Raw genomic sequence first — 24,986 nt, 5'->3', positions numbered from 1 at the left:
CTATTATAAGTAAACTTATTTTTTTTTAGGCCTAGGCCAGGGTCAGACATCACTTTGTGGCATTTTTCTCCAGTTCATATAAAATACCACATGTAAAAAGCGTATGTGTGTTACTTGTAAAATATTTAGAACTTCTGCCTAATACCAATGAAAATGTACAATTTAATAAAGATTAACATCAATATAAGATCAGTAAGGTGCTGACACCCGGAGCTGTTTGCAAAAACTGTGGCGTTCACCTATACATAGCAGTAAGCAGACAGCTCCGTCCATGGTGTAGTGGCCGTATAGTGATACTGCATTGAAATGAATGGGAGCTGAGCTGCAGTTACCCAGCACGGCCACTACACAACATATGGCGCTGTCTCCTTGCAGCTTGGTTCTCTGCAAAAGTAGACGGGTGTTTGTTTGCATCCCATTGATCAGATTTTGTCCAGTTCAGGTGTGGTTTGCAATTAAGCTCCATTCACTTCAATGGAACGGAGTCACAAAACCTGCCCCCAAACTGGAGACAAGAGTGGTGCTGTCTCTGGAAGAAAGTGACCATGTTTTTGTAGCGCTGGATAACCCCTTTAAAGAGAATCTGGGGCCTCACAAACCTGAACCTGGCCTGACCTGTGTTTGAGTCATGAAGAGTGGTTACAGTCCCAATGCCATGCCCCCTCCTGCCAGTCAATCACCACTGTCTGGGCAGGAGGGGGCACAGCGTCGTGACCTCTGATTATAACTGGAAAATACAGTCACGGGGCAAATGTATCAATGTGTTTCATGGACTGCTTCTAGTATAGCAGCTCAGCCATAAGAGCCCTATTAGACAACACACGAATGATCACCGGATCATTCGTTCGGCTCTCTGTTTCCACCATTCGTTGGACGGTGGAACGATCAGGTGACGGAAAAGTGTCTGCTGGCCCCATTACACAGGACAGTATTGGCTGATAATGTAATGAGGCCCTTAAAGCTGAAATACCAGGCCCCGTATGATAGTTTACAGTATTCTGATGTGGTATTATAGATCTGTACAACACAGATATATAATACGGCCGTGTGCATGAGGCCTCGTGTAATTCTTGTGCAGCCCACGGCTACAAATGGGAAAGAAGAAAAAAGAAAGAACACAAACAACTACAATGCAAGCGAGAACATAGAAAACTGCGGAGAATGCGTATACGACAGCCGCTACGGCATGCTGTCCAGTGGTTTCTCCGCCAGGAACAGGCCCCAGCGCTGATCCCCCAGGCTACTGCGGAGCAGCTTCTCCTTCCAGCCTTCAATGATGTAGTTGTAATCTTCTTCTGAGAAACTCTACATGGAAGAAACAGCGACAGTGTAAGTGATTCTACATTCCAAGATGTCACGTCAGGAAGAGGATAGAGCCCCGGGCTATAGGCCATTACCTGGAGGAATTCCTGCTTCATGTCTTGTGTGCGTTCCAGCTCCTTGTTCAGAAATTGTACAAATTGTTCTGTCCGATCCAGAGCCTGAACCCTGACGAAGCCGACTTTCTGCAAGAACTGTCGTGAAATGTGAAAGGTTAATAAAGGAATCCAACTATAGAGCCCTAAAAAGAGCAGCTCAACACAGGAACCTATTCCTGGTAGACCCTATATTAGCCTGAGCCCCCTACGTGTTTCAGTAGTATATAATCATAGAATCCTCAGGGGACACAGATGTTTGGAAGGATGTTGTGTAATCACAATATTAAGTATGGTCAAGAATGATAGGAACCTCTAACATAAAGGGTGCTATATGTACAACACAAAATCCAAATCGAGAATCGGCACAAAACATCCATTCCTCTTACTGGTCAACATGCAATACCACATTTCATCTGCAATCTCCGCCTCCAGCGATATAAGCTATATGTTTTAGTTAGTCCATTTAACTGTTTCCAAAATTAAATAAACATCTGTATTTTTATTTTCAAAAACAGCGCCACACCTGTCATCAGGCTGTGTGTGGTATTACAACTCAACTCCATTCACTTTAATAGAAGTAAGCTGCAATACCACAACCAAACTGAGGAAGAAAGCAGCCATGTTGTTTTTTTTTTATCTGGATAATCCCTTTAAAATTCTAGGACCATAGTTACCATGTTCTGTCTCAGTTGTACCCATGTTATAAAAGTCGCCATGAAATTACCTGCCCATACTCCTGAGTTGTGTACAGAATATAACCCCTCTGCTTCACGTAATCCTCAAATATTGGAGACCAAGGCCGCTCCCCGCAGCAGTAATCTGTTATTAAGAGTTTCCCTCCAGGTTTCAGCCAGGACTGCAAGGAAAAAAAATATGCACTTTAAAAGGTTTATAGGTTATACAGAATTAGAAAATCCTATATTCTTTCTTCTGAAAACAGCACCACACCTGACCCCAGTTTGTGTGTGGTATTGCAGCGTAGGACTATTGAAGTGAATAGAGTTGTAATACCAAAGTGAACCTGTGGACAGGGGTGGTGCTGTTTTCAGAAGAAGCCATTTTATTCTAATCATGGATAACCCATAACAGAGATTTGCTTTTGGTAAAACAATACATGTATGGTAAGAATATTGTTCCCTATTCTATTATCAGAGAAGAAATGTTCTGATCATACAGTAGGAAAGCTGTGAAGGGGGCTGAAATCTCTGCCATGCCATAGAAGACATAGGTTTAACAACAGAGATTTGTACACTCGCATTTCACAGTCACTCAGGTCGCCATTGGCTCTTACATAGAATCTCTTGAAAAGTTCCGCCTTGTCATTGATGTGCAGGATGGTGTCTCGGCTGTACACCACATCGAACGTTCCTTCTGGAAAGATCCTTCTTGTGGCATCTCCTATTTCAAACTGAACCTATAGAGGCGAGAAGAAGCTGTGTCTATCGTAAAGAAGCACCCACACAATTTTTTCCCCACCACTACTACTCCTGCAGTGTCATCTATTTCACCGCAGCTCTGCTGCATCCATACATTTCATTACTGTGTCATGTGACCTTCCCTTTCAAATCCGCTCTCAATCCCATGATGCATCAGCACAGCATCACATGGGCAGATACAATCCGTACTATCTCTCCCTGCTCAGAAGTGCAATAATCCTCATCTCTATATATCTCTAAATAAGCTAAGAGACTATATAGGGGGAGATTTATCAAACATGGTGTAAAGTGAAACTGGCTCAGTTGCCCCTAGCAACCAATCAGATTCCACCCTTCATTTTCCAAAGAGTCTGCGAGGAATGAAAGGTGGAATCTGATTGGTTGCTAGGGACAACTGGGCCAGTTTTACTTTACACCATGTTTGATAATTTGAAAATGATTACTTTACTGAAAGAGTAGTAGATGCTGGCAACAAACTTCCAGCAGATGTGGTAGGTAAATCTATAGTAAATTAATGTAAACCTGCCTGGGATACACATATCTATCCTAAGAGAATAAGAAAGGAAATGATATAAGGGCGGACTAGATGGACCAGGTGGTTTTTTTTTCCGTCAACAATGTTTTATGTTCCTGGCTAAATCTATAGTGCAGAATGTGATTATACCTAGTTAGTAAAATTAAACTTCCTCAGAGAAGAATGATGGATGATGTGCTAACCATTAAAGAAGCAGTTCACAAAAAAATCATTATTGGCTCCCAGCTAGACGCTGGTGCATATACTCACTGCAGGTGATCAGTGCCGGTGGCGTTCAAATCCGGCGCACGCTCACGTCTGCCTCTGCTGTGACTCCTTTTCAGTCTCCTGTGATCGAACGCAGAAAGTCACGCGCTTTAATGCATTCTCTATAGAAACGCGTGACTTCCGGCGTTCAATCACAGGACGCAGAAGAGGTTGACTTGAGCGTGCGCCAGATTTGAACGGCGCCGCGGGACCGGAACTAAGCCGCGTCGCGGGACACCGATCACCTGCGGTGAGTATATGCGCCAGCGCCTAGCGGGGAGGGGGCAATTATAATTTTTGTGAACTGCTTCTTTAAATAGATTGTTCAAAAAGTCACCAGTAGGTGGCACTGTAGTACAAATAACAGCCATGAACAGCCGTTGCTTGTATAGCGTGTGAACAATCTCTATCAGATCTGACACTGATGCAGGTGCGCTTCTACTAATATTAGTCAATGGCAAGTGCATCATGTGAACAGCTCACATGGTACAGTAGAGCACCCTCCAGAGCCCTCTGAGATGGGGAAGGTTAATTTTACTAACCCTGATGTGAATATGTCTGGTATGGTAATGCATCCATAGTGAACTCAGTTTTGAAGCAATACTGAATACATACAGATCCATATTCCATCTGTATCGTGGACGTATAGCAACACATACGTTTGAAACAGGCCCAACCCAATGGGTTCAGTTACATAACTTACCTGAGGATTCTTCTCCATAACAGCTCTCTCCATGGCAATTTCCACCATGTTAGATGACAGGTCCATCCCTAGGACTTCAACCCCATAATTCTGTCAAAAGTTTAAAAAAAAAAAAAAAAAGTCAATAGAAAAATTACATCCAGGAAAGAGCTGCTATTAATATAATGCATTGCGTGCTGCCAGGTACTCCCCCTCCCATAGACTTGTATGGCTTGTAATCTTATCCCTAAACTAGCTAAGATTAGTAACCAGTAAACAAAAGTCATTGCTAAGCTGATTTTTCAGAATGAATGACAGTTCATTTGATGACTAAAGGAGAAAGCGTTTTTGTCTGATAAGATATATTACGGAGTTTCTTATATTTGCTAGTACTATTAATCTTGACAAACTTAGGTAATATGAAAACTTCTATTTAAAGGGACACAAATTAAATTAAGTGGTAGATTACTGAATATGACAATTTGACCCTACCTTGGCCATATAGAAGTCTCCGCCACCAATGCCACAGCCCACATCAATGACTCGCTGACCAGGGGCAAGGTTCAACATGGCAATAAACTCCTGCAGGTGGAATATACAGATGTTTGAGGTAAAAAGGATATTTCCTGAAACTTAATAGCAAAAATGTGGAGTCACCAGACTCTGAGGATGGTCACCCAGGTACAGGAAGATAGATAGATAAGATAGATAAGATAGATAAGATAAGATAGATAGATAAGATAAGATAAGATAAGATAGATAGATAAGATAGATAAGATAAGATAGATAGATAAGATAGATAGATAAGATAGATAGATAGATAAGATAGATAGATAGATAGATAAGATAGATAAGATAGATAAGATAGATTAGATAGATTAGATAGATTAGATAGATTAGATAGATAGATAGATAGATAGATAGATAGATAGATAGATAGATAGATAGATTTTTCTACAGGCCGTACCTTAGTGGTTTCCAGCCCCCCAGTGCTAACAAAGCCGTCCCCAAATATCTTCTCATATCTAAGTATTCCTCTCCGAGAATATTGCTGGTTATCAAGGAACTGCTGGAACGTCGTGTATCCCTGGTGCCCATCGGCTTTCCTTGACACCTTCTGCAGCATCCAGCAAACTTGGTTCTGATTCTTCTTTATCTGTAGCATATAACATACATACAGTTATAATATAAAAAAGCATTATAATACAGACACTAGTGTAACCTTAAAAAAAATATATACACACATATATATATATATATATATACATACACATACCGTATCTGCAACTGATTTCACGCTGAAAGGGATAGCTTCCCTGCATTTTCCCCAATGCTCTCCCGGCAGCCCAGTGTCTCCGAGCTTCTCCAATGAAACGCTTGGCTGTCGGAATAGCTTCGGGGACCTCCGGCACAGACAGTGTCTCTGCATCACACTGCCCGCACCGGAAAAATGACCGGCGACATGCGGCTGGCGGGAACAGGTCACAGGTGAGTTGCTTTGTTTTTTGGTCATCATCGCATACAGTGGGGATGCGGCCAATTTTTAGCTCCCCCACCGTATGCGGCAACCATACCTGGCGTATGAGACGAAAAGGTTGTCTTATACGCTAGAAAATACGGTATGTAAATGCCGGCCCCCTTAACCCCCCCGGTGCTGGGAACATACTTTTACTTGATCCACGCTCCTGGAGGTCCCGCCCAGCCAATCAGTGACTGCGGCAGGGCTGTGCACTGATTGGCTAAGCGGGACCTACGGGTACCGGGAGCCTCAGATGTAGCCGGAGCGTGGATCAGGCAAAGTATATTCCCTGCGCTGTGGGGTTAAGGGGGGCGCATTTACATACCCGCAGCGGGATAACAATCCCCCTGCAACTATGGAGTCACATTGAACTGACAGTGATGGTATCCACAGTGGATTTTGCGGCGAATTCGCAGTGTGAAATCCGCTGCGGACATGGTATGTGTGTTTCTACCCTAAAACTACATTACTTTGTAATATAAATTTTTTTAACCGAATGTTTAAGTTATATATATATATATATATATATATATATATATATATGTGTATGTTTAGTGGCAGCAGTAAAAGGCAACATAGGGCTCTCTGCTGCCACTAATGTTTATGTTGGGAACTGCAGGGCTGATCAAGCCCAGGTCCTTGCGCCCACACTCTGATCAAGCAGCAGACACAGTACCTTCTATACTGTATCATCTTATGCATTACAACACACAGTACATGCAGAAGGAGTGAAGGATACAGCTGGTCTCACCTTTATATATGTCTGGACAGACTTTGACATCACAATATCAAAACCATTGTTTCCAGACTTGGAGGTGACGGATGTAAAGAGGTGATTATACTGAGCAGGTGAACGATAAACCGTGGGGTTAAATGTTCGTTCACAGTCGCCTGAAAGCAGAAAATTGTATGCATTAGGCAGGGGGGACATTGCATGGGGCGGAAAAATCAATCCATTGCAGTCAAGAACATTGCAGTCTCTTGGTCAGAACATATGAGCTCAGGTTTAAAGTGTACTATCACTTTAAAAAAGTTTGACATGTCGTATAGATGGGAGATGGGGGTCTGCAGGTTCAGACCGTGACTGATCTCTGAAACAAGCAGGGAGAAGAGAGCAGGTGAATGCTTCTCTCTCAGACAATCCCATAGACTTACCTTAGGTCTTGGGAAAGGGCTGAGGAGAGAAGGTGGTTGTCGTGAACTTCTTCTGGCTCTTTCTAGCGAGCAGAACTATTTGTAGTGGTTACATGATGGAGAACAGTAAACTTTCCAGTTAGCTATTAAAATCAACTTCTGAGTGTTCTTAATTTTTAACTTTTCTATCTACAGCTAACAGTACAAAGATTAGCTTATGAATTGTGACATATTAGATACACTGGCGTGCTAGTTCTCTATTGGATGCTTAGATCAATCCTTAACAGGATTTTCTGGACAGAACATACTCAAGAGCGGCCCTCAGGATAGGTCATCAGTCACGGATCAGCAGGGTCCTGACACCCAAAACCATAACCGACCAGCTGGTCAGCGCACAGTAAATGGGGCTAGAAGCAGCTCCATCACTGAGTAGTGGCCGGATCTGGTTACTGCAGCTTCTCTCCTACTGCTTCTACAACTGCTCCCCCCGAAGAATCCGTATAACCGATCCCTCCTAACAGGAGATGTTCCCGATGATTGGACAATGGCCAATGTTATACCCAGCCACAAGGAGGAACAATGGAAACTGCAGTTCAACATTTCCAAGTGTAAAATAATCCACTTGGGCAGAAGGAATCCTCTATCCGAGTATCATATCAGCAGTTCTGTGTTGGCAAAGACTTCAGAGGAGAAGGATTTAGGGGTTGTAGTTTCTGACAGTGTTAAAATGAGTCACCAGAGCAACCAGGCGATGGAAAAAATTAATCGTATGCCAGGCTGTGTATATATATATATATATATATATATATATATATATATATATATATAATGGTATTTTGATATGCATATATATATATATATATATATATATATATATATATATAATAATGGTATGCTGGGCTGTATAAATATATAATGGTATGCTGGGCTGTATATATATATATATATATATATATATATATATATATATATATATTGGTATGCTGGGCTGTATATATGTACAGTATATATATATATATAATGGTATGCTGGGCTGTATATATAATGGTATGCTGGGGTGTATAGCTAGAGGTATAACCAGTAAGAAGAGGGATATTGTGATCCCGCTGTATAGAGCTCTGGTGAGGCCACATCAGGAATACTGTGTCCAGTTCTGGAGACCTCACCTACAAAAACAGACATTGATAAAATAGAACGGGTCCAAAGACGGGCTACAAAAATGGTGGAGACTGCGAGGCATAAAGCATATCAGGAAGGACTTAAAGGGGTTATTCAGTGCTACAAAAACATGGCCACTTTCTTCCAGAGACAGCACCACTCTTGTCTCCAGTTTGGGTGAAGGTTTGTAACTTAAATCCATTGAAGTGAATGGAGCTTAGTTGCAAACCACACCTGAACTGCAGACAAGCATGGTGCTGTGGCCATGTTGCTGTAGCGCTGGATAACCCCTTTAAGGATCTAAATCTGTATAGTAAGGTGGAAAGAAGGGAAAGGGGGCACATAATCGAAAACTTTATATTAGATTGAGATTTTTATTATAAGTTACAGGGCTAAATCAAATTTAGGTGGGAAGAAACTGAAATAAACTGAACACAAGAACAAGGGGCAAAGTCTGAGGTTATTTGGGCAAAAGAAGCAACATGAGAAAATATTAGGGGGATTTTTCTGTGTATTCTATGTTTTTTTTATGTTTTTATATGGATATGGATCTTTTTTATATAATTTATATAGTTATTATTTCGTTTGCTGCCTATTCTCAGGGTACAGTGTTCAGCAGATATATACAAGGACATGTTAGTTTCCCTTTCAGATAAGCAGCTTTTCCTGTCACAAGTCTTTAGAGTAATAGACGTCAGTAATATAGTACATGTTACGGCTTGTTCTGTATTGCTGTACGCTTGCCGGTATCTCCGCACGACTGAATACATAAATTCCGTACCGTCCTTCCTTCTTCCTTTAGTTATATAACCAAGAGTAATCACGGAAGGAGGAAATGTCACTAACGGTGATGGGATGGATCACTTGTGAACAAAGAAGCTTGAAGAAGTGCTAAATCCACCATCACAGGCGCTAGCCACGGCCACTATTTTCCTGTACCGGGATTTCCTTTATGTTCAGCTTTATCTATGTGGTTATTATACCAGGGCTGTGATATCACGTGCAACTATTCCCTGATCACCGCATAGTATAGGACAGTGACAGGTGAAGCACCCACCTATGAGCACAACACCTCAGTAGGTTTCATGATGCCAACATCCATCATGATCCACCTAAAAGTGGTGTCTAAATACAAGGATGAAGGGAACACGGCAATTCCATAGGAAGAAGAGGTCCTGAACTGGCACAATCCCATAGTAATAGCCGACTGGTTTAGAGATATTAATCAGTAATGGACAGAAAATAATAAACAAAACGTTACCTCATTAGTAAAGCAGACAAGTGTTTAGGTTCCGGCCGAGGTTCGGGTTTGTATGAACCAGAACTTTCGGCTTCTGATTCCCGCTGTCTGGCCGCTCCGTGGAGAGGGTGGATACAGCCTGAGGACCGCCTGGAAAACTGGAATACAGCCTATGGCTATGGCTGTATCCCAGTTTTCTAGGCGGTCCTTCGGCTGTATCCACCCTCTCCACGGAACGGCTAGACAGCGGGAATCAGAAGCAGAAAGTTCTGGTTCATACAAACCCGAAACTCGGCCGGTTCGCTCATCTCTACTAGTAACGTCAGGTTATATACCACCAATTTCTCAACAATAACCAATATATAAATGTACTCACCTGACTGAAAAAAGCAGGACTCCCTGAAGAAGAGATAGCCACCGGGTCTAAGCCATCCCAACATCTTCTGAGTCAAGGTTACTAATTCTTCATCAGTCAGGTACATGAAGAGCCAATTTGAGAAGATGAAGTCATAACTGAGGAGGAGAAGAAGAAGAAGAAGGAGGAGAAGAGGCGTAACTTTTGATTAATGGCTGATAATATCAAAAGTGTCCTCCATGTTTATTCCGTGGTACAACTCACCTGTTACTAGGTAGGTCCAAAACAGTGACGTCAGCTTGTAGAAAGGTAATGTTCCCACGATAACCGTTGTCCTCCCGATTCTTGTCAATGAAGTTCTGCATGAAGTCCACTGCTGTGACTTGGCTAGCCAGCTTAGCCAGATGTCCTGTATAACGGCTAGGGAGGATATTAGAGTGAATGAAGGCCTTGATGGTCACCAGACTACTTGTCCCCTAACCCCTTTTACCTGACAATGATATAGCTCACATACATTGAGTGGCATACTTTGCTGCCACTTATGGCTGTGTCAGGAACTGCAGGGCTGTACAAGGTCCTGGTCATGACACAGTTACTGCATACTAAGACTCCCCTGATAACTATATAATGCATATTAGCAATAGAATAGAGACCAGACTTGGTGAAGCTTTCTGTATCACTAGCACTGCGGCTACACCCTACATTTATACAAGCAAATGTTATAGTAATTCACTCTCTAAAGCAGGGGTCCCCAAACTGCGGCCCCATGAGGCAATTTATCCGGCTCCCTTGGGGTGCAGACAGCTAGGGGACCCCCTTCAGTGCCCGGCATCATCGCCCATTGGGGTAGGGGCCTGCACTATTTAAGCCCTGCCCCCACTTTATGTGTTCTGTCTTGGACGGAATTCCCCTAACAACAGGCAGCAGACAGCAGTTTGCACAGAAGTGAGACACCTAGTGGCCAAGTAGTTATTCTGGCTTATTGAACACATATGTTATTTATGACCTCAGCTATCCAATTATTCAAACATTTACATGACAAAAACTAACCAGAGATTAGACAGACTGTAGAAAAGACACATTAAAAGGGTTGTCACACAAAATCACTGTGATAGACCAGTGGATACCAGACTATCCCTGCTGAATGGAGGGAGAGTGCGCGCATGTGACTGCGGCTCCATTTATTCTCTATAGGAGACACCAGAGATAACCAAGGGTTGCGTGCGCATGCGTGACCACTGTTCGGTTCTCAGGGGAGACAAAGGGACCCATTCTTGATTTTGTGGAACAACCCCTTTAACACGTTGGCTAACAGTGGCTTATCTTACACGGACAGCGGGTTGAGCTTCTTACCCTATGCCAGCCCCAAGCTCCAGGACACTCAATCCATCTAAGCATGGCAGCAATGAGATGATCTCCGGCTTCTCTTCCTTGGATAGGAGCGCAGCACTTGAGTCAAGCATCATCTCTTCTATGGTTGCATCACGTGAATGCTCTTCCCAAAACTGAATCATTGTATGTCTCACCTCTATAAGAAAAAGAAGAGGTAAAATTAGGAGGGTCGGATAGTGATGGAGGCGTCTGTACATTAATGGCTAACTACCTGGAGCCCAAGGCTCTATGTGTGAATGGGGCGTCACTCACCAAGTGCTCCTAATTCTACACTTTACATGATAGGTGGGTATTGCACGCTGCATCACTGATGTTACTTAAATTGGTGGGGTTCAGGGTGCCGAGACCCCCACCAATCACTAGAACTAATGGGGAGAAGCTTAGTAAACAAATGCCGATCTTGTTTATCAGCAATAGTTTATGGTTTTGTAATCGTGCATCTATGGCTGCATGAACGATCGCTAGATCATTTGTAGGACCCTTTGCTTTAAAGGGGTACTCCGGCGAAAATCTTTTTCTTTCATATCAACTGGTTTCAGAAAGTTATACAGATTTGTAATTTACTTCTATTTAAAAATCTAAAGTTTTCCCATACTTATCCGTTGCTGCATGTCCTGCAGGAAATGGCGTTTTTTTTTTCCCCCAGTCTGACACAGTGCTCTCTGCTGCCACCTCTGTCCGAGACAGGAACTGTCCAAAGCAGGAGCAAATCCCCATAGAAAACCTCTCCAGCTCTGGACAGTTCCTGACATGGACAGAGGTGGCAGCAGAGAGCACTGTGTCACACTGAAGTGAATACACCACTTTCTGCAGGACATACAGCAGCTGATAAGTACTAAAATAGATTTTTAAATAGAAGTAAATTACAAATCTATATAACTTTCTGAAACAAGTTGGTTTGAAAGAAATAGATTTTTGCGGGAGTACCGCTTGTTGGGGGGTGAATAATGTATTAGTTTGTCTGTTAGTGTCTTTTTTTCACTTTCTTTCTCTGTTATTTCTACAGACAGACAAGTGCAGCATTTTCCACCAACACACACATCTACAAGCAGTATTACAACTTACCAGGTGTAACCAGAGAGGAGGGGGAGCTGGGTTTATATGGAGGACAGGTGAGGCTGAGCTGGAGCTATGCAGCTATACTGGGTTTTGTATTCCTGGTTATTTAGTGTATTTCTATGCTATTTATTTGGACAATATGTCTACGGATTATATGCTGTGTAAGGAAAAGATATGTTTTTAACGCTTTTATGTTCAAATGTAAACCCATGTGTATCCTGCTTTTGGAGTGTTGCATTTTGGGTAAATTTTGTATACAAAGACACCTGGTTTGGAGAGAGTCTGGCTCAGAGTATGTGAGCTGGGAAAGCAGGGTGCTGCTGGATACTGAGGCAGCTGCAACAATCCCCTGATCCCCGGGCTGGGGGGCTTTTTCGGCTAACGGACTTGAAACGTCACGTCTCGAGCCCCTGCAGAGACCAGGAAGGCGTGGACTGGAGCGATGCGATCGGAGACAGGATACTGGAACCGGAGAGGTAAGGGGACGTCGTTGCCCTCCTTCACCTCCTCCCCAGTCATAGCCGAAAAAGCCCCCCAGCCCGGAGTACCCCTTTAACTAAACGCTATTGGCATATCCCCTAGGAAAAGACTCCAAAGAAAAAAACTGCTTTTGCTACTCAATATACTCGAATGCTTTTTGGCCTACATAATGCCCCTGCTACATTTCAGAGACTAATGCTGCGTTTACACGAAACGATATATCGTACGGAAAATCCATTTTGCGATCGCTTAAGCCTATCTCACACATTGGTTAAATCGGCGAACTACTGTTTACACAGAACGATCTGCGAATTTTTTGCGAACGACAATTTGATGGGATGCTCCCATTCCAAAAATAAAGAGCATACTAAAGTTGGCCAACTGCATGGAAGCCTTTCAGTCTCCCATGGTCAGCGGAGTTAGGGGTCGGGCGTTATGGATTTTCACTGGTTAACCTTTTGTTCTTGGAGGCATAAGCCGATGCCAGAGCAGTATGGCTGCAGCTTACACCTACCCATGCAGAACACATGAACAATCGCTCTAGAGCTATGGGGAGGTCAGGAGAGATAAAATTTGTCACATTTAAGTGCAAACACTTTGGTCCCAAACGGGAAAAGGTGTCCTTGTCACTTAAAGGGGTACTCCAGCGATTTCCTCCCCCCCCCCCTTTCAAATTAACTGGTGCCAGATATGTGTAATTTACTTCTATTAAAAGATCTTCAATCTTCCAGTACTTATCAGCAGCTGTATGTCCTGCAGCAAGTGGTGTTTTCTTTCCAGTCTGACACAGGGCTTTTTGCTGTCACCTCTGTCCATGTCAGGAACAGTCCAGAGCAGTAGCAAATCGTCATTGAAAACCTCTATTGCTCTCCAGACTAAAAAGAATACACTTCCTGCAGGACATACAGCAGCTGATAAGTACTGGAAGACCTGAGATTTGTTTTATAGAAGTAAATTACAAATCTCTGGAAGTTTTTGACAACAAGTTTGATTTGAAATTTATTTTTTGATGGAGTACTTCTTTAAAGAACGAAAAAACTTTTGACATGTTTTACAGACACACCAAGGGACTGAGAGTTTTGACCCCCACAGATCACTAAAAAAAGAGGTTTGGATGTACCTGCCATGCAATGGGCAGAGTTTGGAAGAGTCTCCCTGACTGAGGTCACATGCACAGAGTGTAATGCTAGGGTAAGGGTTCTAAGGCCCCGTTCCCACTGAGCAAAGGTAGCGGAATTCTGCGACGGAATTGTCCGCCGCGGAATGCCGTTAGCCTCCCGCTCATAATGGGAGTCTATGGGAGGCGCGCGCTCCTGCTCTATACGCGCTGAAGAATGAACATGTTCATTCTTCAGCGCGGACAGGGCAGGAGCGCGCCTCCCATAGACTCCCATTATGAGCGGGAGGCTAACGGCATTCCGCGGCGGACAATTCAGTCGCGGAATTCCGCTACCTTTGCTCAGTGCGAACGGGGCCTAAGCCCTGCCCATACTTTCTGTGTTCTGTCTTGGACAGAATTCCCCTAACAACAGGCAGCAGTTTGCACGGAAGTGAGACACCTGATCTGGCTATCCCTACTGGCGCAATATCAATGCTATCTCCATACATCTATAAGAGGTCGAATATGTTGATTTATTCTACCTCCATAATGGTTCCTACATTTTGAAGAACATAGAGGAGATCTATCTGCTGCCCATAGCAACCAATCAGAGCTCAGCTTTTATTTTACCTGACTGGTTGCTATAGGCAACAACGAGAATCCTCCTATAGGACAGTGCCATATATCTGGCCCCATAGACCCCTATGATGAGTTGGCACCCAGGAAACAAAATGGCCGCCAGCAAAATAACAGAGACACAGCTGCAAAACATTCCAGGAAGTTAAGAGAGCGTGAGGTAAGAGCCAAAAACAACAGCAGTCTGCACAGCACGGACTTTTATTCTTCTCTCTAGTGAACACTGCCAAGGTGGCACTGCCAGCAGCCGGCAGATAAGCCGACAGGAATGATATGACATAAGTGATGGTATAAACCAGTATTTCCCCAGTACGGCTCTCCTGCTCTTGGAAAAACTACAACTCCCAGCATGCCTTGACAGCCAGAAGCTATCAGGGCATGCTGGGTGTTATAGTTTTGCAAGAGTAGGTGAGTCCTAAGCCCTAGAAGGAATGATGGGAGTTGTAGTTTTCAACCACAGGTTGCAGAGCAGCAACCTAGATCTGATCCCAGACCTGAAACATTAATATACCTGGCATGTTTGTAGACTGTCTAGTCTAAGGGCGCTATTCCACTGGACGATTATCGTTCAGATTATCGTTAAATCGTTCAAATCTAAACTATTATCGTTCGGTTGAAATGCAGTTAACGATTAACGACCGAACGAGTAATCGTTGATCGCTTAGTAAGACTTGGGGCCCTATTCCACCGGACGACTATCGTTCGCATAATCGTTAACGACTAACGATCTCAAACGACCGCTATTGCGAAAGATCTGAACACGTTCACTTATTTCCATGGAACGATAATCGTTACTTATGATTGTATTTCCAATAGTTTTTTCTTCGCTATCGCGTTCGTATCTACTGCGAACGATCGAACAACGTCTTATTCAATGCGAACGTTTTGCAAACGAGCAACGATAAAAATAGGTCCAAGAAGATTTCTCGTTCGGTCGATAATCGTTAACTGCATTTCAACCGAACGATTATCGTTTAGATTCGAAGATTTAACGATAATCTGAACAATAATCGTCCGGTGGAATAGGGCCCTTGGACCTATTTTTATTGTTGCTCGTTCGCAAATCGTTCGCATTGAATAAGACGTCGTTCGATCGTTCGCAGTAGACGCAAACGAAATAGCGAAGAAAAAACGATCGCAAATACGATCATAAGTAACGATTATCGTTCCATGAAAATTACTGAACGTTTTCAGGTCTTTCACAATAGCGGTCGTTTGAGATCGTTAGTCTTTAACGATTATGCGAACGATAATCGTCCGGTGGAATAGGGCCCTTCGGGTCCATTTACACAGAAAGATTATCTGACAGAAGATTTGAAGCCAAAGCAAGGAATGGATTTGAAAAGAGGAGAAATCTCAGGCTTTCCTATATGACCTGATTTGTTTATAGTCTGTTTCTGGCTTTGGCTTCAAATCTTTGGCAGATAATCTGTCAGATAATCTTTCTGTGTAAATGGACCCTAAATTTGCACATAGAAAGTTTTAGTACATCTGGGCCAATGTGTCTAAAAAGCCATGGCACTTAAAGAGTTACTTAAAACACGTCAAAAGTTTTAAGCGGCTAAGGTCCTCCCATCTCGAGATATAGCTGGGAGAAGCACACGGCAGCGCTCTTCACTCGCTGTCTCTGTGCTCAGCCAGTTACCAGAGTCAAGCTTCATAGACTTATAATGGAGATTGTTTCCTCCGTGCCAAGGCAAAGAGTGAAGAGCGCTGCCAGGTGCTTCTCCTAGCTATGCCTAGCAATTTGTGGGGACCCCCACTGATGACTAGATATACCCAGGAGAAGGTCTATCGATATAAAAGTGGGCACCACTGCCTGAGTGCAAAGCTATGCATGTGAACAATGCACTAAACCAGACCAGAAGGAAGGAACATGTATGTAACCAGGTACTCGGGAGAAGCACACATCAGTGCACTTCACTCTCTGGCTCAGCACTCAGACTCTGTAATACGTGTATGGAGCCTGTCTCCTGCAATGAGATAGATTAAAGGGGTACCCAGCAATTGGCTTCAGAAAGTTATATTGATTTGTAAATGACTTCTATTTAAAAATCTCCAGTCTTCCAGTACTTATCAGCTGCTGTATGTCCTGCAGGAAGTGGTATATTCTTTCCAGTCTAACACAGTCCTGATATCTCAGTCCTAGAGCAGTAACAAATCCCCATAGAAATCTTCTCCTGCTCTGGACAGTTCCTGACATGGACAGAGGTGGCAGCAGAGAGCACTGTGTCAGCCTGGAAAGAATACACCACTTCCAGCAGGACATACAGCAGCTGATAAGTACTGAAAAACATGGGATTTTTAAATAGAAGTAAATTACATATCTATATAACTTTCTGAAACTAAATGATTTGAAAGAAAATATTTTTGCCAGAATACCTCTTCATGGTGCGTTCACACCTACAGGATCTGCAGCTGATTTCATTTAAATAACTGAACACAGCATTAAATCTGCTGCAGATCCTGTAGGTGTGAACGTACCCTTAGGCAACAAGCCAGGGAGTGAAGCGCGCTGCTGTGTGCTTCTCCCAGCCGTATCTAATGATCAAAGGGGGGTCTCAACACTTCATCATAACTTATGTAAAAAAAAGGGAAATTTTGGCAGCACATCTATGACTCTGTTCACACTGCAGGTTGCACGCTGCTTGTGGCTTAAGAACAGACAAAAAACAAAAGGTGCAACAGCAACCCACAGGTACAAGGGCTTACCGTATATACTCCTCCCAGCGTACACACGGCAAACAGTATATACGGTAAGCCCTTGCACCTGTGGGTTGCTGTTGCACCTTTTGTTTTTCATCATAACATGTGTAATACATCAAAAGTTGTTTTTTTTAATCCAAGATTAGAAAAACACTGCTTCTTTCTTCCAGAAACAGCGCCACTCTTTCACTCATGTTTGTTTCGGGTATTGCAGTCCAGTTCTTCTATTGGAGTTGTAATACCATGAGGAATTACAACTCCAATGGACTGAGGACAGGTGTAGCACAACCAGAGGACAGGTATTTAAAGGTAAAGATAATCCCTTTAAAAGACAGTAACCCTTTAAACCAATTTGGAGGCTCCGGCAATCTCTGACATCACTAGGCTATTATGACATCACCACCTTATGGCATTATACAGCTGGGGTGCCCCTACTCTTACAGTATATATATATAGCATGCACAGCACATACAGTATATTGCACCATATAATATAACTGCAAAAGTCACAATAAAAGAAAAAAAATCAAATATTTTTCTGATCCCTATTGGCAACAGGAAAAGTTTTCTAGACCATTTGTAGCCCACCCATCCCCAGGCTCCAGATAGATGACCAATCCCCTCACTCACCATTAGCCATGGCTGCTGCTGCAGTGTATGACGTCATCAGATGAAAACCACCAATCAGGTATAACTCTATACACTCCTATACCGTTGTACAGCACGATCTATAACTATATATATATATAATATATATATATCTATAAGTATTTATTATAATCTATCAGGCACACTATATAATGAACGATGACGTCACGGAGCTCCCGTCCTTGCTGTCTATAACGGTGTGTATGGCCACTCTGGTGCGGCTGAAGCTCCGGCTGTATCTATTATATCTCCTGCCCCGAGGCCTCATTCGCACGACTACTCGTGGAAAGGAGAGGAGAAACCCTTTAATATTTGCTATTTATAAGGGAAAGCGTGCGCCACCTCTAAGGATGACAGCGATACGGGTGACGTCATGGGGGGCGCGCACACGGCAGCCGGCTGATTTACAGGGAGACGCCCATCTACGCGCTGATTGGTTAACAGGAGCTCAGGCGGTGGGAAGCCAATCGTGTGGGCGCTGGGCGGGGCTATGCAGATAGGGCCGCTGCTGCTCTTGAGGCTTCTGAAGGGTCATTCGGTTTATAAGGGGAGGGGCGAGAGCTTGGCAATAAGCCATATAGAGGGGCCCTTAAAGTGAAGGGAAGCGTGTACAGTATATGTATAGCACTGCAGACCTGGGAATGTCACTCACTGTTACCCAATGTGCAGGGAGAAGTTCAGGCTCCTGTTTACATGACACGGTTTTGAGGCGTATTCCATAATGAAAATGATATAATTTTTGCTTACAGGCAAAGTCCTACTTAACCCTTTGAGGACCAGGCCCAAAATGACCCAGTGGACCGCGCAAATTTTGATCTTTGTGCTTTCGTTTTTCCCTCCCCCCCTTCTAAGGGCTCCAGCACTTTCCAGGCCATGTGGGGGCTTATTTGTTACAGGAATAGTTGTACTGTGTAATGGCGTCATTCATTTTACCATAACACGTATGACAGAATGCCAAATATATTATTTATGAAGATATAAATAGGTGAAAACGTAAAAAAGAATGCAATATGGTAACGTTTGGGGGGTTCCTGTGTCTACGTAATGCACTATATGGTAAAAGCGACATGACACTATTACTCTATAGGTCAGTCCGAACACAACCATATGCAGGTTACACAGATTCTCTAATGTTACATATATATATAATTTTTTTTTTTTTTTTCTTATGAAATCCTTTTTTTTTTTTTTTTTGCAATTAATTATTAATAAAATGGGCCTATTGTGACTCTTATAACGGTTTTATTTTTTCACCTACGGGGCTGTATGGGGTGTCATTTTTTCTGCTCTAGTTTTTATTAATAACATATTTGTGAAGATCGGACGCTTTGATCACTTTTTATTAATTTTTTTCATATATAATGTAACAAAAAAATCGGTAATCTGCACACTTTTTTTTCCCCTCTTTTCGTCTACGCCGTTCGCTATGACGCTTGTTATATTTTAATAGATCGGACAAATACACACGCTACGGTATATTATATGTTTATTTTTTATATGTTTTATTTATATAATGGGAAAGGGCAGTGATTTAAACTTTTATTGGGGGAGGGGTTTTGGGTAGTGTAATAATGATTTTCACTTTTTTTTTTTTTTTAAACACATTTTAAGTCTCCCTGGGGGTTGATGAGACGCTGCAGCCTGTTATTAGCGGTGAAGTGTAGGCTGCTATTAAGCGCGCTCCGCTCCGGAGCGCACTTCATAGGTCAGGACGTACCAGTACGCTCAGGGTCGTCTAGGGGTTAAACTGTCATTTAACCCCTTGCTTCTTCAGCCGGTTTTGGCCTAAAGAGGTAGTGCGGCACTAAACATTTATTCACAAAATAACACACATTACAAAGTTATACAACTTTGTAATGTGTGTTATGTATGTGAATGGCCCCCATGTTTCCCCCCACCCCCGCTAGACCCGGAAGTGTTGGTGCATTATACTCACCGCATCTCGTGTCGGCCCCCATCCGCCATCTTGGGACGACATCTTCGGGAGGCCGGCCGAACCGCTCCATCCGTCCATTATGCCGCCCCCCCCCCCCCCCTCTGCCGCATCATAACTGTACTCAGACGCGATTGGCTGAGCACAGTTATGCTCAGCCAATCGCGGCTGAGCAGCTGATGACGCAGCAGAGGGGTCCGGCATGAGGGACAAATGGAGCGGTTTCGGCCGGCCTCCTGAAGATGTCGTCATTGTCACAAGATGGCAACCGGGGGTCGACACGTGTGCAGTGAGTATAATGCACCAACACTTCCGGGTCTAGCGGGGGTGGGGGGAAACATGGGGAAGGGGGCCATTCACAAACATAACACACATTACAAAGTTGTATAACTTTGTAATGTGTGTTATTTTGTGAATAAATGTTTAGCGCCGCACTACCCCTTTAATGCCCCGGGGCCTATTTTTCAAATCTGTCCTCTCTCTCTTTATGTAGTGATAACTCTGTGATGCTTTTAACTATCGCGGTTATTCTGAGATTGTTCTTTCGTGACATATTCCTCTTTATGTTTGTGGTATACTTTAGTTGATACACTCAGTAGTTTTTTGTAAACAACAAATTTGCGCAAAAATCTGAAAAATTTATGTTTCTTTATAGTCAAAATTCTCTTTCCCTAAGAAAAATAGTCATGCCACATGAACTAATTATTACTGCAACATCTACAACATGTCTGCTTTATGGTGACGTCATTTGGTGAACGTCCTTTTACTTGTAAGGATTTTAAAGGGCTTTGAAATTTTGCAACAATTTTTCAAATTTTCAGGAAAATTTCAAATTCTGATTTTATTAGGGACCAGTTCAGTTCTGAAGTGGATTTGTGGGGCCTGTATGTTAGTTATCGCCATAAATCCCTCCACTGTAAAAACTGCACCCCTCAAAGTATTCAAAGTAATATTTCATAAGTGTATTAACCCTTTAGGTGTTTCGCAGAAATTTAAGCAAGTTGGAGGGGAAATGTAATATTTTATTTTTTGGGGCAGATATTTTATTTAATCCATTTTTTTCTCTTACACAGAAAATACTAATTGAGAAATACCACTCACTATTGATTCCCCTTACTCCAATGTTTCTGCAAATCACCTGACTTAACCACAGGCCGCAGACATGACAGAGACCTGGGGATTTGTGGGGCCTTTTTTTTATTTATTAATTTATTTTAGACATTATACCATGTCACAGGCCTTGCGGTGCCAAAATATTTGTGTAAGACAAGTTGACGTTCCCATCGGTACCATTCTGGAAGACATGTGACACTCTGATTATTTCTTATAAAAAATTTTATGAGGTGGTACAAATAGCAGCTGTGGTTTTTTTTTTTTTTTCTCTTTGCAGCATAAGCTGACATTTTTAGTGGTTTACCTTTAGGGTACATGTGACGTTTTTTTTCTGTATTCTGTATTTTCTGAGAGATCATTCACAGGTTTAGACCCCTGCTTCAGTGCAGGGGCCTGATCGTTCTAACCATAGCAGCCCAGACACACAACCTCCTCTAATGTGTATTCTAATGGATATTAGCATTATAATAGACATTACACTTGGGGAAGCTGTCTGTGTCAGTAGTGCTGCAGCTTGTAGCAGAGCGACTAGTGGTTTACAGTTATCCCTGCTGGCTCTGCTACACTGTGTACTAGTGACACAGACAGCTTCCCCCAGGTGTAATATATATTCTAATGCTAACATAGGCTATGTTCACACAACGCATCTTTTTGTAAAACTAAGGCTGTTGTTGCAAACGGCAACAACAGCCGGACTTTTCAAGAAAAGATATGTTGCCTTGTGCTCTATGGGATCCCGGCCGGAGTGTATACACACGGTATACATTCCGGCTGGGATCCCTCACGGCGCTGTAGACAACTGACATGTCAGTTTTCTGCGGCCGCTATTCAGTTGAATAGCAGCCGCAGAAAACACTTTCAGTTCACACAATAGAACGAGCTGCCCCGGCCATACACTCTATTGTGTGCTGTGGGAAGTTCTGATGCAGGCGCGCACGGATGCGCCCGCATCAGAACTCTGTGGCCCAAAAGATCATCCGGCCGATGCTGCAGTACCGGTCGGGATGATCTTTTCAGAGACCAGCCGTTTCGTGACCCAGCCGGGTCACGGAACGGCCGGTCTCTTACGATGTATGAACATAGCCATGTATTGTATAAACATCAGGGGAGGCTACAGCACTGCTGACATAGACAGCTTCCCCCAGTGTAATGTCCATTCTAATGTATATATGTATTATATAGATGTCAGGGGAGGCTACAGCACTATTGACACAGACAGCTTCCCGAGGTGTCATGTCTATTCTAATACTAACATGTATTATATAGACATCAGGGGAGGCTACAGCACTAGTGAAACAGACAGCTTCCCCAGTGTAATGTCTATTCTAATACTAACATGTATTATATAAAAGTCTGGGGACTAGGGTTTGGGCAGCCCTGCAGTCACTGGTGGCAGCAGAGGGGCTGTTACCCCGTACTGCTGGCAATCAATGTATGAATGTAAAAAATAACAAAAAAAAAAAAACATTTCTTTAATAAAATTGTAATACAAATCTATTTAACTTCTACCCCTTTAACCCCCTCCAGGTTGTCGGTTCTGGAGCTGGAATCATTCCCATGCATGGAGTCCTTGAAGTCCATATAATCATGTGTTAGAGAACTGCTGCATAGTCTATGGTCCAGGATGCAGGCACAGATTACTCAGCAACTTTCTCAGTCAGAGGCGTTCTGATACATGTAGTTCTACAGCTGCATTATCATTCATGTTGCTACCTGCCGCCTACAATGCTGAGGAGACAAGTACAGACAGAGGAGTCTAGTGGAAAATCACAGTCCTCCCCCTCCCTCCCACCATGTTTGCCTTTTGTTAACTTTCAAAGCTGCAACTAGGCAGTGCGGTTACATCAGAAAGTGCCAGATCACCGTGACCTGGCTATAGGAGACCTCGCACCGCCTTTACTGGTGCACACCTATAGACTCGCTGGTCTTCATTGTTACATGTAGGGTGAGATACACTGAATACATGTGGACTATGCACTAGTTCTCTAGTTCTGTCCCCTGTCACTATTTACACGTATCTTCGGACCTCTACCCCTGTAGGTGAACACTATCACCACCTCGTCATGTTATTGAGCAAAGTTCATGATAACGTCCTGGAACTTGTAACTCTAATGAACTGTAATCTGGTTTGCCCAGTAGGTGTTACCTAATGTATCCATAATGTTATGTAATCCTTAATATTTCCTACCGTCTAACTTTCCTGTACTTACTTTACTGGTCCCCAGCAAGAAATGACGGTGGACCTGGCCTTTATCGATACTGGTAATAGGTTCCAAAAAAATCACTAGTGATGTAATCACACGCACATGCCAGATGGGTCAGTCCCCTTTGTGGGCTGGTCTTGGCTGTCCCCTGGTGATGCGGTATTTCCTTGCACATCACCAGGATTAAGTTGGATTAGGGGTAGGGTGCCATTACCTACATGTGTACATGAAGGGGAGGAGTTATACTAAAAGGGGGATTACCTAAAGGTGGGGGAGGGATATCCTACAGGGAGGGGATTACCTACAAATGGTTTCCATACAGGGCGTGGATTACCTACAGGGGAGGCGGATTAAAATTACCTACAGGGTTGTTGCCTACAGGGCCAAGGCTGCTTTTTAGTTCCAGTCCGGCCCTGACTGCAGCTTATTTGGACAAGCTGTTTTTTTTCTCGCCTGTGGTCGGTGGCCTGCCGGGCTGTGAGGGGGTCCCTTGGGTTCTTATCACGGTGGTCCGGTGGTTACCACACGGACTATCGGTAACGCCACCCACAGATAGGGGAGATGATGTAAGGATGGTGTAATGACTGTGTAGGTGCTGGGACAATAATTACTGAGTCCTGTTACCATAAATAAAATTTTCTTTACTGTAGAAATATTTAATACAGCAGCTGATAATAGACTTCTGACTTGACTAGACGCAATCTGCGTTAAGAACTGTTGTAGCAGATGAGCTGTACTGAGGTGGTTGTGTGCTGAGAAGTAAAGTGAGCTTAGAGTAGTAGAGAGGAGTTTGTGCTGCAAGTTCAGAGAGGTAAAGAGGAGTTTGTGCTGAGAGTCCCAGCCCAGGGCAGAAGTGTGCTCTGCCGGAACTTTAGAAGAAATAGAATACTGAAGAATACTTGTGCCCATGTTTCGACCTTTGTTGTTGCTGTACCCCCTGTTGCCCTACAGTGTTAGGTGACCCGTCCTCCTAGGGTGACACAAGCCCCAGACCTTGTTACCTTAGTTGAACAGGGTGGCCAAATTACCTAGTTACACCTGCACTGCTAAATGAAGTACGTAGGCTTGTAGCAACTTTGCTCTATCTGGATCAGTTCCTCTTGTTTCAGGATACTGTCCTGCACTGTTAGAGATGTTCACGGCGTGGGTTGGGGTGATCTCTGACTTGTCCTCTAGCACTGCATAGTTGGAACAAAGATAGCGTCTAAGAAGAAAGTCAGTCTCTCTCTCTCTCTCTCCTATGTGTATCCATCCACTACTTCACTCCCTACTAGACTACTCTGGACTGGTGGGGGACCTGGCAGAGCAGGGACAGCAGGGACCGTCTTGTCTTGCGTCCTTTCTCCACCAAGACCTGGAGAAGACTCACTAAGTATGGTTGAGAACTTCATCTCTCCATGTGACAACTTCCTACAGGGTGTGTAATACCTCCTGTGAGTGGTGCAGAAGACAGTGCAGAGAGAAGAAGGAGAATAGGGATAGGTGAGGAAAAGAAAAGAGCTCTCATTGGTGCGCAGATAAACAAACAATAACCCCTTGTTCACTACAGCTGTTTAACATACAAGTGCATATACAAACAATAGCTACATCTAGTGGGAAAACTTAGGTACTACCACATTAACTTGTTGTACAAGCTTTTGTGAGGGGTGTATAAACTAGAAACACCCGTGGTGGGACACCACAATAGCAGTGGATAACAGAGCCGTTCCTGCAATGTGCACTCAGCTGTTCGCATCAGGTAAGGCTCTTCAGAGATAGAGAGAGCACCGGGAACAACCTGCTACTCCCGTACTCAGCTGTATATAGGTAGTAGCAGTGGATAACAGAGCCATTTCTACAATGTGCACTAAGCTGTTTGCATCAGGTAAGGAACAGTGAGGGTTGGTGCGGCTATGCTACTTCTACCGGAATTTATAAAATGATTGTTGTCCACACTCTTGTAACATATGGTTATTTTATTTGTCCATTTATTTCTTATAACAAAGAGATTTACA

The 24,986-nt window shown here is 43.3% G+C and overlaps 1 protein-coding gene across 1 annotated transcript; it reads right to left on the bottom strand.

Annotated features, from left to right (window-relative positions):
• Nucleotides 1-886: 886 nt before the first annotated feature.
• On the bottom strand, nucleotides 887-18,100 carry LOC138787915 (uncharacterized). Its single transcript, XM_069965228.1, has 12 exons — nucleotides 17,725-18,100; nucleotides 11,077-11,251; nucleotides 9,988-10,143; nucleotides 9,745-9,881; nucleotides 6,588-6,727; nucleotides 5,285-5,473; nucleotides 4,810-4,899; nucleotides 4,339-4,428; nucleotides 2,710-2,832; nucleotides 2,143-2,274; nucleotides 1,398-1,514; nucleotides 887-1,305 (listed from the first exon to the last, which is right to left on the bottom strand). The coding sequence occupies exons 1-12, from the start codon at nucleotides 17,759-17,761 to the stop codon at nucleotides 1,180-1,182; spliced, it is 1,512 nt and encodes a 503-aa protein (XP_069821329.1). The 5' UTR covers nucleotides 17,762-18,100; the 3' UTR covers nucleotides 887-1,179.
• Nucleotides 18,101-24,986: the final 6,886 nt, after the last annotated feature.

Source organism: Dendropsophus ebraccatus, chromosome 4 (genome assembly GCF_027789765.1).
Source record: "Dendropsophus ebraccatus isolate aDenEbr1 chromosome 4, aDenEbr1.pat, whole genome shotgun sequence".
Lineage (NCBI taxonomy): Eukaryota > Metazoa > Chordata > Amphibia > Anura > Hylidae > Dendropsophus > Dendropsophus ebraccatus.
Note: the sequence above shows the minus strand (reverse complement) of the source record. Positions and strands in the feature narration are given on the sequence as shown.